Source organism: Necator americanus, chromosome III (assembly GCF_031761385.1).
Source record: "Necator americanus strain Aroian chromosome III, whole genome shotgun sequence".
Lineage (NCBI taxonomy): Eukaryota > Metazoa > Nematoda > Chromadorea > Rhabditida > Ancylostomatidae > Necator > Necator americanus.
Genome location: NC_087373.1, coordinates 30,916,184 through 30,934,764, shown reverse-complemented (window position 1 = coordinate 30,934,764; position 18,581 = coordinate 30,916,184). Strand labels below are relative to the sequence as shown.

At 42.5% G+C, this 18,581-nt stretch overlaps 4 protein-coding genes across 5 annotated transcripts; 2 read left to right on the top strand and 2 right to left on the bottom strand.

Moving 5' to 3' along the window:
* Positions 1-5,433: 5,433 nt before the first annotated feature.
* RB195_011523 (uncharacterized protein) lies at positions 5,434-5,727 on the bottom strand (the record flags this gene model as incomplete). Its single annotated transcript, XM_064192973.1, has 1 exon — positions 5,434-5,727. One exon carries the CDS (start codon positions 5,725-5,727, stop codon positions 5,434-5,436), a length of 294 nt encoding a protein of 97 aa, XP_064050556.1.
* Positions 5,728-5,935: 208 nt separating this feature from the next.
* RB195_011522 (uncharacterized protein) lies at positions 5,936-6,216 on the top strand (the record flags this gene model as incomplete). The annotated part of the gene is made up of 2 exons (XM_064192972.1): positions 5,936-6,048; positions 6,120-6,216. 2 exons carry the CDS (start codon positions 5,936-5,938, stop codon positions 6,214-6,216), a joined length of 210 nt encoding a protein of 69 aa, XP_064050555.1.
* A 579-nt stretch (positions 6,217-6,795) lies between these two features.
* Positions 6,796-7,737, top strand: RB195_011521 (uncharacterized protein; the record flags this gene model as incomplete). Of its 2 annotated transcripts, none has more annotated exons than XM_013438593.2 (3): positions 6,796-6,996; positions 7,442-7,525; positions 7,588-7,737. In XM_013438593.2, 3 exons carry the CDS (start codon positions 6,796-6,798, stop codon positions 7,735-7,737), a joined length of 435 nt encoding a protein of 144 aa, XP_013294047.2. The 2 variants fall into 2 exon arrangements, with proteins under 2 accessions (XP_013294047.2, XP_064050554.1); XM_064192971.1 differs by having other exon boundaries at positions 6,934-6,996.
* Positions 7,738-11,034: 3,297 nt separating this feature from the next.
* On the bottom strand, positions 11,035-13,084 carry RB195_011520 (uncharacterized protein; the record flags this gene model as incomplete). Its single annotated transcript, XM_064192970.1, has 5 exons — positions 11,035-11,199; positions 11,260-11,445; positions 11,538-11,663; positions 12,879-12,983; positions 13,055-13,084. 5 exons carry the CDS (start codon positions 13,082-13,084, stop codon positions 11,035-11,037), a joined length of 612 nt encoding a protein of 203 aa, XP_064050553.1.
* Positions 13,085-18,581: the final 5,497 nt, after the last annotated feature.

The following is an 18,581-nucleotide window of genomic DNA, read 5'->3' as shown; positions in this document are numbered from 1 at the left end:
CTGACGGTGACTGTAAATGCAGCTCGTCACGGCTATTTTTAAAGTAATGGGTGGGACCTGGCTGCAAATGGATCACATATCAGTTCCAACGGTGGCATGAGCTGTAAACGTCAAATGCCCTCGTACCGGAGATTAGTGTACTGACATCGTCGGTGTCTTTTAAGCACGACGATTCCGTGCGCTTTTGTACGACCTTTCCAGGATGCGATCGGGTCAAAACGACCAGGAGCCTTGTGCAGTTGTGTAAGCGACTGCGCTCGCCATGACGCCACGGGACCTTCACCCTCATCTCTGCAGCGCCGCTGGAACTAGCGAACCCTAAAGCGCAGCCGCAGACATAATTCCACCAGGCTTCAGGTCGTTCTGTTCCAATTCTGACCCGAAAATTCCCCAACTTCCTAAGAATTCCATACCGTGTCAATGTCGTGACGAAGATCACTGCTCCTCATTTCACTGCTGCAATGCGAGTTGTATATATTATCGTATATTCATCATTCATTCGAATAATGTGCAATGGGCAACGTCTTTCAAAGGTCGATGACCGACCGCCGAGTGTGTCGTTTCGCGTTTTTTTTATCCTTTTTCTTTCTCTTCACTCTATTTATTCTCATCTTTCCCTTCTTTCTAGTTTTCTTTTGTGCCTTTGGTTTCCAGCAAATTTTTTTTCAAGCAATTTTCACAAAACGAACATGATACGTTAACTGAGCCTCAACCTAATTACTTGTGATTCTCGCGGTATTCCATTTCCATTCAAACACATGGCCACAATGCGTGTAGATCAAACCCTAATCGGTCAATAAGTGCAATACCAATGTGTCTTTTCCCTAATTGTATGTTATGTGCTTTTTTTTCTTCTTCTTCAAGCCAAATGTGATATGTGTGTTCATATGCCTGTCTTTCTAGTTATTGCCTAATAAATATTGTACTGGTTGGCTGTTTTCTGTATTTCTGTATTCTGTAGCTGGAAATAAAGTGATGGAGATCGAGGAGCGGGCTGAAGGTGGTCACGTTTAAAGGCTGCGTATCACAAAACTAACGGAGTTGAGTTTTCTGTGGCCAAATACAGAGTTCGGAGTGAAAATTACGACTATGGGCCTGGCTTCGATCGGTTTCCCTTAATCGCCCTGAACGTTCTGATGTGCCTCGTAGAGGAAGTGCCGCTTCCCACGCTGTTTTTTTTTAGTACAATTATACTACGATTATGGGGAATTGAGCAGAGCGACGTTCATACTTGTTAGCTGCTGCTCTCCGATCTCTACATTTCCCCACAGAAATCTCGACGTCGTCCCTTGCAGGATACGCTCCCTTTAATACCGTTCGTTGGTTCATGTAGGTGAGGATAGCTAGCACTTCAAAGCTAAAAGAAACAATATTGTTGAATAGTGAATTTGAGACCCTTTAACGACAGTTAAAGTCAACATACCACGAATCTGAGGTGGTGAGGATTTCACGTGGAGTATACGTAAACGGGATCGTAGATTATGGAGACAGGGGTAGTTCCGCTCATCTCTCTCTGCATCACTGCAAACAGCCGCCTCCAGAATGCTGTTTTGTACGACGCCATCTATTGCAACGCTCCACCCCGAGCGCCGCCTCCGCCCTGCGATTCGTCGAAAATCAATTCGGACTGCCCCGATAGGCAGTAAGGGACGCTACGCGTGCAAGGGTGGCGCAGTGCAATAGAAGGTATAGTAGAAAACAGCATTCAGGGGTCGGCTGCTTGCAGTGATTCAGGGAGAGATGAGCGGAACCGGACACCGGTCTCCATAATCTACGACCTCGTGTACGGATACTCCACCTGAAATCCGTACCACCCCAGATTCGTGATATGCTGCCTTTAACGTTAAAGTTAACGAGTTTGGGTCTCTTGGCCACCAGGACCCAAGATGACTTTTGACCGCGGGTAACGAGTAACCCACACTTCCCCACGGGACCAAAAGTTATGAATCGACGGTGGCTTACAGCTTGTCATGAATGATTTAAGTGTGTTGAAAATTTTTCGATATTCCGGTTCCCCCAATAACAGAAAGGGTTCAACAGACTGTTATCCTGTGACGGTTCTCACGAAAACGCAAAACATCGCTTGTAAGTTCACGAATCAGTGGTTTGAGAGGCAATCGAAACATCAGATTAACCGACAAAGCAACTCTTTACATCCGCCTCGAAAGAGAAATGAACTAGAAAAAGTGGATTTCATTATTCCTGCGAGTGTGAAATGTTGCTTCATCGTCCGGTCATCCGTTATCGGAGAAAAACCCGCTTTGAGCGATCACATTTCGTCAGTACTATCCGTGTAAGGAATTGCGTTGTTGGGTTGAATGACCTCTCTAATTACCAGCTTTGTAGGGAGTGTTTCGTGTTTTTGCAGTCGTAAATTGAAATCTACGTCACAAACCTTCCTACTGATAGAATGAGCCCAACACCAATACAAAGAATTTTCTCGATCGTTACTTCAATTAGCAACAGCATTCACAAGGTAACATTCTCTGGCGGTTCTGGATACAGTCAATTTAAGGTCTCAAACAAAATTTAGCACCGTACTAAATCCATAAATATAAGATATTTAGAGCACAAGTCCAACAAAATTCCCCCCAGAAATCAACCAAATTTCTGAAGAAGAAATAAGGGTTCTAGGCGTTAATGGCACATTAATGTGTTCTAAAAGCGACAGTGTTGTTCGCTTGAATGTCTTGAATACATTAAAAGAAAAGCAAAAATTTGCATTAAACGCACATGTTGTAGAGAATCTTCTCGCATCGGCGTTTTTTTTATGCTGTTTGGACATCAAATACCGAGTTCACATTATTTCTGATCATTTGATTTATCAACAAAAAATATGTTTCCCTACGTTGTGATTCGCAAACTAGTTGTGATATCTTCCGGACTTTCTTTTCGTACTTCAAATACATTAGTTCATACAGTTACATGTTGCTGAAAATTATGTTGCAATGTACTGTTCACTGGGATGTGTTGTACTGTTCAACCGCAAAATAAATAATAAAAAATATACTATATAAAGTATTTCAATAATTTGAAGAAAACAGTTCGAGTTACATGGGAAATAAATGGGTATTCGAATAGTTAATTTTCATGCAGATTATCACAAATATGTACATCAAGAAATTAATCATTACGTCACATCAAACTACGAATTACTGTACTACATTGCGTCCAATTTCCTTTTGAGTAATCGAACAGTTGAATGTTTTCTGAGACCAATGTTCGTCTTCATAGTTAAAATGACCTGTTCTTGTCCTGAGTCTTCTATATCACTCTGTTGTTTCGTGAGATGTAATCTACTACAATAATCTTGCCGATTCTAATAAGTAACGCTTTCTATCTGTTTTTTTTTAGCATTTGTTTATTATTCAATTTTTTTACAGTTTGTAGCATCTTGAATGTAGCTCATCATACCCATTGATTCATTTCGTTACCTTATTTTTGGCCTGGGAGCGGCTACACCGCATATCGTTTTAGAATTCCCGCTGTCTGCACGATCGATCGGAGGGTCGAACCCGCTCTAGTGTCGACCAAGCCTTCCATCCCTCCGGAGTCGATGAATTTGCACCAGACGTGTCTGGGAGGATGAAAACACTGGCTTGGCACATCGTCTAGCCACCGCAAATCATTGTGGAGGGCAGTTACACGTTCGTAAACCTCAAACGATTCTGAATTGAAGTGAACGCGGGGGCGCATCCCAAGCGAATTGATTAACGCCAGAAACTTTAGCCTTTATTCTTTATCTTTGGCCTGTCTAATGGTAGATTTTTTCGTTCAAGAGTACCCTTTGAAGACGCATAAAGGCGCATAGATTGACAAAGGCAAGCTATATCAAACTCAAACATCTAATCGAGCAATACAGTCATCTTGTGTGTTAGACCTAGCAGTATTCGTATTCTCTTCTGCTGCTACCACGAGAGATCCTCAGTACTATTTCGTCAATCCCTCAAACTTGGGTAATCAAACCATAACAACAATAACAACAAGAGTACATGCACAAGTGTAAAGTGAAAAACTAAGTGATCAAACAGATTAAGAAGTGAAAAGGATGAAATGGTAAGGCGAGCATTCTGTGGCTATTTATACGGTACAATGGAGGCGGAGTGATCTACGGTAGTGCCCTGCACATGTGCTAGTACAAAGAAACTGTTGATAGATAGCTTTCTCTAACGAATCATATTTGCAGCTACGAGACTAAAAACTACAAATGGGTTTAGACAACGCTAACTGAAGTCACAGAATGAATCATCGACTGCAAATGAAATTATTAAGCAAAAAAGTTGCAAGAAGCAATGGACTAGAATGAACAAACTAGAGTTTATCATGTTCGTAATACAGCCAACACATCACACATCTCGGGTGCAGCCTTTTCGTGGGCGTTTAGCATCTCTTGGGAACCACTCTAGTATTCCTCTAACTCATCTATCGTTGATTCTTCTCATAATGTAACCAGCCCGTCCATCATTTACTTTCGATATACATTCCGCTGGGTCGCCAAGACGGGCATTGCTCTTAAGTAGGAGCTGCGAAAGCCTTCTAGGTGTCATGCTCACCGATTGAACTTTAGAAGACATCTCTCAAGGGCTCTGTGGATAGCGAGTAGCCTTCTAGTCGTGGCAGCGGTGTGTATCCACATTTCTGCTGCGTAACACAACGCTGGAAGAACAGTTCAGTCGAACAGACGAGCACGGAGATCTTGCTCCATCAGCTGGTCCGTAGCTTCCCTGACGTGCGCGAATGCTGCCCATGCTGCTCTCATTCTTCTATTCAGTTCTTCCTTCAATTGGTTTTCCATATTCATAAAAAGCACGTATAACGAAGTTCCCACGATTTGACAGCATTCGAATTGTTCTTTTCCATCGTGTGGCCAAATTTCTTATCGTATCTTCGCATGAAGGAGACAGTGATTAGAACCGCTACAAAAGTATGGTACCATAGGTATCGAGACGTCAACTAGACCCCACCTCCGGTTGGTGAGTATGTTGTAGATCTTCACATGAGTCGTTGCGGTGTGCAATCCCCATGTCCATAGGCGATTATCTTTCTTCATGAAGAGAGAATTCCCATGAAAGCGGTGAGCGGAGGACAGCAGTCCGGCGAGCCGATTGGCGTTTTCGTTAAGGTCCCTTAGTCCAAATCTTTCGATCCTCGATTCCTCTCTTGTTGCCTTTCCTAGTTTTGCGTTGAAGTTCCGACGACGAATTTATAGGATTTGTGGGTCACTGTGATTGTGAACCACTTTCTCCAGTTCCTCACAAAACGCATTGAACACGCATTCTTCAACCCCTAAGTTGGTGAGCAGCATGATGATGCTAATGCATTTCTGTGGCAGAACGTGAGGCGAAGAATGGCTAGACGAGATGACAGGATCTCGTGAGAATCGACAAGATAGATAAGAGATGGGTGCACTAGGAAACCAACACCGTCTATATTTCACAATGGAGCTTTCACTGCGCTATTGACAAGCCTCCCGTCATTCATCTGTCGCACGTCGCTCCTTCTGCACTTGGTCTCCTGCAGAGCAATCACGTGCAGATTGATACACTCTGTAGCTCCGAGAAGGGCATACAGGTCAGCGTCTGTGAGCACTGTTCTCGCGTTGTAAGTGCACAGTCTGAAACAGTCTCCACGGCGAGTCGTGCGTTTGTCGCCTTGGTCCAGAATCAGAGACGTCCTGAGCAACCTGAGATTTGATTGCCTCTCACTGGTCGCCATACCGTCCGACATCTGAAACGGCAGCCACCAGTGTGCAGGGTGCTGAGGCAGTGTATGTGCTGAAGTGGCAAGAAGACTTTTCTCCGAACTAAGCACTCCGCCAAGGCGAGCTTAACTTTCGCCAGATCGCTCAACCTGTATGGATCAGGGAGCCACCTAACGGCATGTTGCTGAGGCGGTGGTAAACTTTAGCAATGGTTTACTCTTAGCTAGGCTTTCGATGCGGAGCGGTCGGATTGTCGGGTGTGTCGGACTCCTTCTCAGTTCAGAAGACCCTGCCGGAAGATGTGTCTTCGCCGTTCGACGCCCGGAGTCACCTCCACGATACTACGAGTAGGTAAACAGCTGTGGAAGAATGAAGTCATAGAACGTTATTAATCTGATCACCTTGAGGCGCTGTTTAGTGATCATCAAAACGTGTACGAATATTCTCTTGATTCATATTGTCGACACCATACGGTGTTATCTGGTGCAGCAACGTCGATGTTAAGAGTAGAATAAGAAGACAAACGATTTGAAATGCGACATGCACAAATAAATCGATTGGTTCTTATCAACACATGGTTAACACATGAAAATGGCTTGAAAAAGAGTGGAACATGCTAGATTTGGCTGTTTCACATACTCTCGTATCAAGGACCATCTTCAGGTGTAGAATAGTCAAGGAAAGTGCTTTTTCTCCTGGCAGTGTAAGAGCAGACTCAATACAATTTTAATCACAGAATAATTGATATCTCTTGAAACGTAGCCAAAACCGCTAAAAAAAATCTACCTTCTATCTCAAAACCGATTCGTATATATCCAAATTTTTCCTTTCTCATTGTTTTGAACTGAGAAAACACAAAGCCTATTACCGTTGAGCCATTTCTATCTTCTAACTTCTTATCTTCTACATATCCCTTCTATCTTTCATACCCTCTCCTATAGAAGTGTTTCAGCAAATTTAGCAAACTCCTTAGTTCCTCTTACCACTGATTTTGCGTTATTTTCTGTGAGTTTCGAACCTAAGGGTTTTATATTTTCAGGATCTTTTAAAATTTAAGTTTCTAAACCTAACTGCTGAAATTTTTTCCAGAAGGAATGCGGACTGTTATAGTCCTTCTAATCTGGTGTGTCGGTGTGGCATCATCCGCTAGCGATTGCTTGAGATCCAGTAAAAAACAAGAAATAACTACCTATACTCTGAATGAACCTCTAAGAAAGCCTCACAAAGTAGCAATGGAAAGAGTGATGAAGATATATGTGAAGATGCATGGAAACAATCCATTCACCACTTTGAGGGTGAGATGTTCGGTCTTTCATTGGAAAATAATTTTATGGCAGCGAATGACGATATTGATGTCGAACAGAAGCCCCGGAAAAACACAGAGTTCGTGTTCCAGATTGTGGAAGACGTGCTCTAACGTACCTCGTAGGAAATAGAGCCGTTCCCACGCTGTTTTCTAGGACGACTAGGGGAAAATGAGCGGAGCCACATTCTACGTAATCCGTAATCTACAACTTGGACTCTACAGTTGTCATAGGGCTTCCGTAGCACGCCAATCTCGTGATGCGCTGCCTTTAACTCCCTCAGTGAGCTCGTAGCCAGCAACTAGCGTATGTGCAAATGTTGCATCATAAATTGAATCATACTGTAGGTAATTCATTAAGTAAGCCATTAAATTCCAAAAGTAGGCGGACACATAGTTAGGTACATATTTCCATACGTCAACGGATCTATTTGCAGTTTGCCAACTCTTACACCCTATTTCTGGATCACTTCACAACGATTACGGGACCAGGAAAGATGTATTCTGTCGAAAGTCTCTCGGTAACATCGTCTTTAGTTCCTATTTATTGTAAATAAACATAAAATTTTGCATTTGTTTCCAGGGAACAGTTGGGAAGACAAAAATTGGGCCAATCGATTACTCTACAGATTTAAAGACTGAAGAAGTCGTTCCATTGCCGGGCGATACCTTTGCCAGCACTTACAATCGTTGCCGAGAAACTGATTTGTTGAATTCTGTGCAGCTGCTATAATATTTGAATAATAAAGTAACTAGCTTTGTGAGAGAATGACCTCGGTCCCCCTACGACTGTAATTGCACCATTTCAGGTTTTTCTTTCTTTCTTCTTTTTTTTTTGCCTGTCTCTCAAAACAAAAACAATCACTTTTATGGGGCATATTCAAAAACAATGGCAGTTAATCAATTCGCTTGGGATCCGCAAGCCTCCACTTCAATTCAGAATAGTTTGAGATTTACGAGTGCAAAACTAGCCTTTACAATGACTTGCGGGGCTAGCCGATGTATCAAATCAATGTTTTTATCCTCCTAGACACGTCGGGGACCAATTTAACCACTCCAGAGGGATGAGATGTTTTGTTGGCTCTAGGGCGGATCCAAACCTCCGATCGATCTTGCTGCAGCCACAGCGGAACCTCTTACCGATTACGCTACGCCGCCCCCTTCGGAAACAATAAATCCAAAAAAATTCAAATAGTTTATTAAAAGATGAATAAAACCAACTGATGTTTAATCGTCCTTTGATCTTGCCATTACGGATACTGGTATTGATTAGCTTTCTAGAACTGTAGGTAGAAATTATTTTTGATTAGCTTTCTAGAACTATGGGTAGAAATTATTTTTGATTTTTATTTGGAGCTGTGTCTCGTTGCTGTGGCATTTGCCAAAACCTGGAGATCCAGATAAGTAAGGAACATCTATTCTACCTCATAGGAATCATCGTAAGAGAGATTAGTGCACGCACGTGCTATGTATGTGGGGTATAGCGTTGTCAGTAGGAGATTCCGCTGTGACTGGATGGTCAATGGCTCGAAACCGCCATCAGCCAACTAAGCCTTTCATGCCTTCAGTGCCAGGAAAGAAGCAAAACAACTTGATGCAACGGATCGCAAGTTATTGAAAGACCTTACACGTGTTCGTTAACCTCAAACGAATCTGAAGTCGAACGCATTGGCTCATCCCAGGCGGACTGATTAACGCTGGACACCTTATCCTTTTATCCTGCGTCACCGTAAAAATACCCACAGAAAACCGCCGTTACTTAAAAAAATAATCGAAAAAAAGTGTAGTCAAGGAACAACATATAACCAATGTTTACCTTATAGGATGATATTGACACAGTGGTCCTAATGTACTTTATGAATCATAAGAGAATTCAACGCACTATTTCATATTTATCGGAACAAAAAATGAATAAAACAAAAGAGGTTCTGTTTTGATCGGGAAACTTTTGATGGGTACACACTTAACTGAGCAATATGATTTGCCATGTTCACAGATGCAATGCGCCCTTGGACGTCAGATGAAACCGCTGTTGATATGGAACTAATTTGTCTCTTATCGTGATGCACTAATTAAAAGTCATTCATTCTATACCTTTGGAACCGATTTTTTCTAACCTTTCGATCAACGATCCCAGCGTTCATCGTGCTGTGGTCGAGTCAAAACACATTAGGCACGGTATAGTTGCGTACGCAGCTGCACTCGAAGCGGTGCGGTGGAGCGTAGCGGTTGGGATCGAAGGACCCTCGCTAGCATCATTTTTTGCTCATCTTCGGTCTCACCTCGACTCCAACCACTTTATAAACCGCACATCATGTTTTATATCACTTTGAACCGGCTATACAAAATCGCCGCTTCAACCTGCGCCTATAGTGGGGTCAAAACGACATGAAGCAAGTACGCAATTGCGTACGCGGCTTCTCTTGAGGCGCTTCAGTGGAGCGTAGCGGCTAGGAGTGTGGTGAATCCCTTGCTAGCACTACCCATCGTTGCAGTTTACGACGGTCCAAACTCGGTTCCAACTGCTGCCTCCACCGCGCCTTTGGAGCGCGTACGCAAATGCACCGCAACTACACTCGTGATTCATGTCGTTTTGACCAGACTATAACTGTATTCATGACATGTTCTCCGGTGAGATCCGAATACGGTGGGAACCATTCCGTAAAAAAACCCTTAGTATTATAATAAGAGACAAGAGTTTTTTTTGTGACCTAGTCAAAATGAGTGGAGAAGAAGAACGATTTGTTAGTTATTACCCCAACAGGTCGAATTTGCTCTTGATATTGAATAGTTGTTGAGTTGCATGAGTAGGGAATCTGAGGAGCCTCTCCGAAATGCAACGCCGCTGTTTTGGAAAGATTTGAGAGTAAATGCTTGACCATGAGACAGGGAGCGTTTGTTCGTTGCTCAAAATATGCAAGGTATTTTTTTACGTAGTAGTCAGCAAGATAAGGACCAAGATCACCACAAATTTTTCTTGTAGATTGTTGCTCAAAAAATTCTCAAGCTGGTAGAAGAGACGATTCTTTTGGTCAAAAAGATTAATTATGTGCAGAGGATAAGGAAGTGGACAGTTCCTCTTAAGCTTCAACGAGAGAAACGATGTCGTACATCACTAGGCGAAAACGGCGACATATGCTTGACTGGTACATGTCGGAGGCTTTCAGCCAGTCCAAACAAGCGATATTTCAGTAAATCGGAGTAGTTAAGGACTGAAATCTGACAAGGGCAAGTAGAAGGATTTTTCAGTGCTAAAGTCGAACTTGAAAACTAACAATATTAAAATCGGAAGTGCCAAAATGGCGGGTGTGGCGCAGTCGGTTAGAGGTCGGTAGCAAGGTCGAGAACCCCCGGGCGAAAATTGTCAGACTGTGGGGATAAAAACTGATCATCGGCGGCCGCAATTCATACAGCCAACACGCGTTAAAACTCAACATTACAATTAAAACGCGTTGGCGCATTGATAGCCAGTAATCCATCCTTTTAAAGTCGAACTTGAAAACTAACAATATTAAAATCGGAAGTGCCAAAATGGCGTTAAATTTCGATATCACTAACACTTGATCCGGAAGAAGGAAGGAGGTTGAGAATGGCATGCAGATGAGTGGGAGCTTCAATGTTTTGGACTAGATCACAACTTTCCAATATTTTTGAATCTCTTTGAAGCGTTCAGTAGTGGAGTTCATGTCAACAAATAGAGGGTGAAAGGAGAAAACGAGTCCCTTTTCTTCTATGTAATCATTTGAACAAAACCAGTACGCTATACGATAAACACTCGCCTCATACCGTACAATCACCATTTTAATCATGAACCGTGCAGCCACAACTAGGGGAATTCAGAGACACAAGAGGAAACGAGGAAGATTCTAATTGAAAAAGGATTCTTGTCGCACACACCACGGTAACACCATTCATAAGTTTATTTCCTGACTATAAGATTGTACGCTGTGCGCGCGTTTTATTTTTTTGTACATCTAAATGACACAACATTTTTTCTTTGAAGAAACAAGGTAATTCTCGATGGATCTTCTTATAATGGAGGTGGAGGCAGAGGTGGGAGTTGAGATTTTTTCTCCTCGCCTTTCATTTCAACTTTCATTTTTCTTTGCTTCATTGACCGTTTACGGCTTCGTTCTGTCAGCTCTTCTTTAAGGCTGGTCACTTTTTCCAATGTGTCATCCTCATCAGAACGAGACTAAAAATACAAAAAATAATATGCAATTCGAGACTTTGTCTCGAGAACGTCGGCGTTCACCTGATAGAACCCAGATGCTATTTTCTCTTTCTTCTCCCGCTCCAGTTCTTTTTCTCTTCTCCTTTTTTGACTTAATGTTGGTGGTTTCACTTCTGGATAAGGCAGAAGCTTTCGACTTTCGAGCTCATTCGAACCTTTCTCTTTAGAATCCGTCAGAAAAAGAATTTGAAAGGATACATCTCTAGCCTGAAAATGTACATACGTACGTAATAAATACATAGGTTATGCTTCAGTCTGCGTTTTCTTGGATTTACATCTTTTGTAGCCCTGTTACTTACCGTCTCCTCGTCAGGTGGTGTTGGCGCCAATGGCATTACTTGAAACTTTAATGGAATTGAAGTAGTGGTCGATGATCCTGACGAATTTGGTGTTGGTTTCGCCAATTTGATACGTTTTACGCATTTCTAAACAAACAAACAGAACTGAGTAAGCATATACGTTTTGTATAGTCGGGTCAAAACGACATGAAGCTCGGTGCTGTTGCGCAAGGGTTGCGCTTGAAGCGGTGCGGAGGTTAAGATCGAATAGGGACCCTTGCTAGCACCAGCATTCATCGCTGCAGTTCGTCATGGTCCCACCTCGATCCCAACCGCTACCCAGACCGCCCTGCTTCCAGCGCAACCGCTCCAGCAAGCGAATTTTATGTCGTTTTAACCCGACTAGCGCATAGTGTGAACTCATCGCGACAAACGACGGAAAAGGAGTGGGAGCTCGCGCTGCAAATCAAACGCAACTCATGTCAACTAATCGCATGTGACCTTTCACGCCACGCCACGTTTGAAGAGAACTGTAAACGCGGTTTGTCGCTTTTCCATTTTAGACATATTCTGGCAGATGTTCGGTCATCCTGGGAACTAATCACTCTGCTTTCTTCGATTTGTAAGAGAGTTTCACTGTGATGCTTATAAAGTACGCCAAACCCACGCAATATTTAGAATGCTACCGGGAGCTACAGTAGCTGGGGGCAATGTTCTGCGATTTCACGTCGGTAGGCGCGCGATTCTCCCCAGCTTTGAAAGTATGTACATGGTCTCGCGCAGTGAGAAAGAAAAATCGACGAAAAGGAGCATTGTAGAGTGATCAGTTTTTGGAAATAGCAGCACAAGAAAAAACCGAAGTTTTACTTGCTGATGAATGAAATTTCAAAATGCTACCCCCTCAATGATTGTGTTCGTATATATTCGTTATTTTTAGGCCTTATTGTCTTAAATATTTTCTAGAAATGTGCGTAAAATTGCAGACACCATAAAGAAATCCTAGATTCAAACTGCCCCACCCCCTCCAACTAGGATAACGAATTCTATAGACAATTGTCCATCAGTAGATTACCACAAGATGCCTTCGACTTGAACAGAACCATCAGTTTACTGATTTTGCCGCCAATACGTTCACAAGGAGATTATGAGGCTCGGTCGATATGAGGTTGCGCTGCCACTGCCACCGTTAGTTGATTGAAATCTTCCTAGAGCCAATCATGCTTTCATCCTTCATCGACCCCGAAAAGATGAAAATTTTGGTTGACACAACGGTGGTTTCGAACCATCGATCGATCGTGGAGCCACAACAGAAGCTCTTACCGACTGCGCTACAACCGCCCCAATCATACCCATGCTACTCACCACATTTTCTATTTTCTTTGGAGTTGGTTTAGGTTTTTTCCTCGAGCAACAAGCTTTAATAGTCCATGTAACAATGTATATTTGCATGATGAATATTAACAAGTTCTGGAATCAAAATTATCCTAAGGTTTGCGTCATCACTTTATATCTTGATGTGTAACAAGTACTAAAGTCACCTCTAGTGTAGCGTTAATAGTGGACGGCATTGAACGTGCACAGTTCGCTGACACGCGAACCAACAGCAACCGCTCGTGAGGGACTCAATTATGAAGTGTAACAGACCTCACCGAAAAAATTAATTATTATACTTCATAGAATGTTTTTTCCATTCCTCACTTATGATTGGTGGCTATCATGCTCCTTTAAAGGCATCCCCCCACGAATCTGAGGTGGTACGGATTTCAGGTGGAGTACTCGTATACGAGATCGTAGATTATGGAGAGAACGGTGATCCCGTCCATTTCTTTCTAATTGCCGTAAAAACGGCCCGAAAGATACGGCGCGTGCACAAGGGTGGCGCGCTCCAATCGAACTCCTTGTAGAAAATAGTGAGCCAGAACGGCCGAACACGTAATCTACTACGCCGTATACGAATACCCCCCCTGAAGTCCACCTCAGATTCGTGGGGTGATGCCTTTAAGGGCAACAACGTATCACGAAATATTCGATGTTAGGATCTGTGCACGAATAGATAGTGTGGTGTTGTTCAAAAGTATCAGAGAGATCAGTTTCCCCAAAGGTCTACAACAATAAGAAGTAGTATTAGTGCCCCTGTGATCTTCGCTTTTGTCCCCCAACGATGCAATTCATTGCGCTCGATCGCGTGCAACCCGCAAAACGTCCGCGATTATATGAGTCTGGCTGACGCCGGACATCAGACTTGTGGTGCTCGCCTTCATTGATCAATAGAAATTAAGAGTAGTGACATTTTCTCTAAAATTAAATTTGTATTTTCTCTAACAACGCCGTCTTCGCTCTTTTGTTAAAGAAACTTAAAGGCATCACCCCACGAATCTGAGGAGGTACGGATTTCAGGTGGAGTATTCGTATACGGGATAGTAGATTATGCAGAGAGAAGTGATTCCGTCCATTTCTTCCTAATTGCCGTAAAAAACGGCCCGGAAGATGCGGCGCGTGCACAAAGCTGGCGCGCCCCAATTGAACTCCTTGTGGAAAGTGGTGCGCAAAAACGCCCGAAGCTCTATCTTCCGGGCCGTTTTTACGCTAATTAGGAAGAAATTGACGGGATCACCTCTTTCTCCATAATCTGCGATCCCGTATACGAATACTCCACCTGAAATTCGTACCACCTCAGATTCGTGGAGTGATGCCTTTAAGAAATGATGAAATGATGACAAAATGAATGAATGATTAATTCACAGTTCTCTCACTAAATGCTCGCCCACTATTACGTTTGAAGGGAAAAAATGAAACTTGATTTGACCACTATATTCCTTTGACACAGCCACAAATTAGAAACATGGTTAAAAGAATGAGTTTTTTTTTTTTTTCCTCGACAGACAGGATAGAATGATGTGAAGGAATGACATGACGTTAACACCATCATCACGCTGATAAAGACAAGGTCCTGCGTCAGATCACATAAATTGTAAGTTACGATTTAAGCAGAAGTCTGCATGGGTGTTTCTAATTTCTGGGAAAATTCTGAAGGACGACGAAGGGAATCTGCCGGGCACGTACACGTGAGGATGTAAGTACTTAGGAATGAAACGAAACACATGCACTTTTTGCGATTATGAAACTGTTGATCAAGTCTCATACACTTTTGCTGAAAATTCTATTTGAAGTTATTGCACAACACCACACACTGCACCGTGGCACATCAATTCGATGTCGTGGGACCCTTTCCAGCCCCTTTTTTCTTACACCGGCTTCCACGCTTTGTGGCGTGATTTGAAAGAAATATGTACTAATCTTTTGATAATGATCATGGATTCATTCTAGCCCTTCAATTTCAGGTATTTTTTACTGCTTCTTCTTCACTCAAAATTATCCACATTCGTCATTAAATATAGTTAATTACGAGCCTTAAAGGCATCACCCCACGTATCTGAGGTGGTGCAGATTTCAGGTGGAGTATTCTTATAAGGGATGTTAGATTATGGAGAGGGGGTGATTCCGTCCATTTCTTCCTAATTGCCGTAAAAAACGGCCCGGAAGATGCGGCGCGTGCACAAGGCTGGCGCACTCCAGTCGAATTCCCTGCAGAAAATAGTGCGCCAGAACGTCCTAAGCCGTATCTTCCGGGCCTTTTTTTTGCTACAATTAGGAAGAAATGGACGGAATCATACCCTCCTCTCACCTCCCTCCCTCCCCTCCCCTCCCCTCTCCATAATCTACTATCCCGTATACGAATACTCCACCTGAAATCCGTACCACCTCAGATTCGTGGAGTGAGATTCGTGGAGTGATGCCTTTAACAACTCCTATGAACCACGGAAATTTTCCCCTAGATTCAATTTCGTCTTCTTTTTTAAGTGATGGAAACAAGGTGTGCCTGCAATTATACCTGCGCTATATTTGCCATGACGATGGAAAATGTCGTTCCACGCAATTTACGGCGTATGAATGAACTGGGTCGGATGAACTTAAGCGCAACGTCGTGAGAATAGGAACAACCCTATTCCTGTCATAAATTCCCACAACCTACTCCTTTGAGCTTACCGTAAAGCCTACCGTTTCCATGCGATCTTAGCATTAACAACGCACCAACGAACTTCTATGGACTCCTTTAAAGGGTTAGTAAACCTTTATTGCGTGCAGATACATCCGGATCTGTCTTTTGTGGTGCAGCGTGTCCGTGGCCGACCGGTTATTTCGTCTACGACATCGTCGCGTGCACGAAAACTCGTGATTAGTACGTTTGTCTATGGGGCCAGGACGATTGTGGTTCCTTATTGCTGCACTACTGGTTTATTCACATGATAGAGCTGCAATATTCCATTCTTACTTTTCTTCAGACTTAAATCATGGAATATACTTTCTCCAGACGCCCATTGCTACGGATCCGTCAGCGATCTCGCCGTATGTGTCATCTTCGTCCCGTCTGCAGGCTATCTGCTGCCGTTATGGATTTTATTCCCGTCTTTCGTATATCGTAAATCAAATCGAGTATCAAACATAAACCATAGCTTCCTATGCAGCTATTGGTGAAATAATCGGAAATGCTGCATATCTTGGATTTTCTATCTTCAGAAGTGTAATGTGTTGCCCAACAGCAAGTTAGCTACATAAAAAAAAACAGTAATGACATTCTGTTTCGGAAAACTACCTGTAGTTTTTGTCTGCCTGTACTTCTCGTTTCATTTCATCATTTTGTCCCGTCTCTCTTCTCCTTCCTATTTTTACACTTATTTTTGTTCTTTGTTATTCTCTGCTGCTTTCAACTGCAGAAAATCTATTATGTGTCATTTAAAACGCAGTAGTTGCGAGCTATTTTTTAAAGATAATTTTTAGCTTCTCGGATACTGTATCCGTTCATTCGATGAGGTAATAAATCAGCGATAATGTAATGATGAATAATTGACGAAGAAGGCACACTTTCGCAGATCCGCTCTTATCTCCAAGCGCTCGTGATTGGTGAGAGGAGCATTGTGGGCGGAGCGATAGCCGTTTAGATGAGCTTCTAGGATTAGTACATACTGTACGAAGTCTTCTGGATGAAAAAAGATGTCCTTGGGACGTGATCTCAACATGATCCTCGACAATCATTTCCCGCTGTTGGAAATCTTCATTTTTAATCAATAACAGGACATAAGACGAACTTCCAAGTGAACAAGAAAAGTGAATTATCGAAAAGAAGAAATTTTTTCCCTTCTGAGAAAGTAGAATGTTTCACCGCCTCAGTTTGGTTTTTTTTCTTTTTTTAAGAACTTTTTTTCTCTTCTGAGGTAAACTAGAAAGTTAGCGGGGTTTCACTGTCAACGCTTAATCCAGAATTTCCCCTTGTATCCTAAGTCGAATTTTTGGCAGCAGGCCACGAAAGCACCAGTACACATCTATGTACATACACACTGTTCTTCAAACTGCTACGCAAATTCGTCGCTTGGAAAAATTTCTTCCAGATGACTATGATTTCTTGCTACCTTCTTTTCTTCTGACCGGAATGTAACGAGATCTCCTTGCACACTGCGACTTAAAAGTACAAATCCTCAGATTGTTGTGCACAATTTAAAATCCTAACCTATTATTATATCAGAACAGATAAAATGCAATCAAAATTCTCTTAAGACATCCTGGATTTTCCACATCCACTCATTTATTTTCCATTAAGCCTTCGGACCCCAAGCGAGATAGCGTGAGAGAATAAGCCTTCACTGTTGTTCCCATCTGTACTGCTATCCAAACTGGCACCCAATTTCGTTGGTTAAAATTTCCCTTTTTTCAAGAAAATTTTTGGCAGGCGATGTGGCGCAGTCGGTAAGAGGTTCCATTGTGGCTGCACGATCGATCAGAGGTTCGAGTTCGCCCTAGTGCAAACCAAGCCTTTAAAAATCGTCGTTAGATTGGTGTCAGGCTTGTCTGGGAGGATAAAAACATTGATTTGATACATCACTTAACCTCCGTAAGTCATTGTAAGGCTGCACCCGCATTCATAGACCTCAAACCGAGTCTGAGTTGAAGTCGAACGCGTAGGCTTAACCCCATAGGGATTGATCAACGCCGTCCACTTTATTTTATCCTTTGTTCCCTCTCACGGTAACTAAAAGAATGAGCTATTTTGGGAGAATTCAACCGTAACAGGGGATAAGATGGCACACCAACAAGTTCCACTGTAACCTATCCTAAAATTGTATCCTAGGACGATTGGTCGGAGTTTTTGTGCAAAAAAAAACCTACCAAAAAAAATCTAAAGAAATCTCACAAATCTACCATCCTAAAAACTTTTTTTTTTTGCATTCTTTGAAATAATGACATCATCGAGATCGTATTCCTTAATTCTTCCTCCGTATCATATCCGGATCCACACACACAATGACGTCCAAAAACCAACGTTCAAGCCGGCCACGTAATCTCATCTCTAATAACGGATACTAATGTGATAACGTATGACACCTTTCATATGCATTGGATCGTATGAAGACTACAAAAATCCAAAAGACATTCGACGCGACCTTGCCAACGTATTAGCCGTCATATCGTCGACTTCGTACGGCTTTTTCGTCTCTTGCGGCAGGTTTTTGGATCTATCGAAGTGGTGCGGTACGATGACCCCCGTCACAGAGTGGTGCAGTCACAGTGACATTTTAGCTCCTGTGTTCTACTTTGTTTAACGGTGGTTTGATACATTTACGCTCAATTCATGCACTTCTAGGTTTTTCAAGGCTTTTTCCTACATTTACTGCCTTCCTCTGCTATATTTCCAAATCCGTATGAATTTTCACTTAACAGAATCAGGATTCAAACGTAAAAAAATCAATCCATTGCCTTCGCATCCTACAAATTCTCAAGTGAACATATGATGAATTCTACTTCTTCGAGTCATTTCCCGCTGTTTTCTCTTTCATTGTTTTTAGCCTCATTTTCTACCTGTCCTAGCATCGGAACAAGAAAGAAACAAAGAAAATGAAGACTCTGCACGAGATTTTGCAGACACAATTTTAACGGCGCGAAAAATGACCATCTCTAAAACAGCATATTTTCCGTATTTTTTTGTGGATACTCATATGAACACATTGGTCA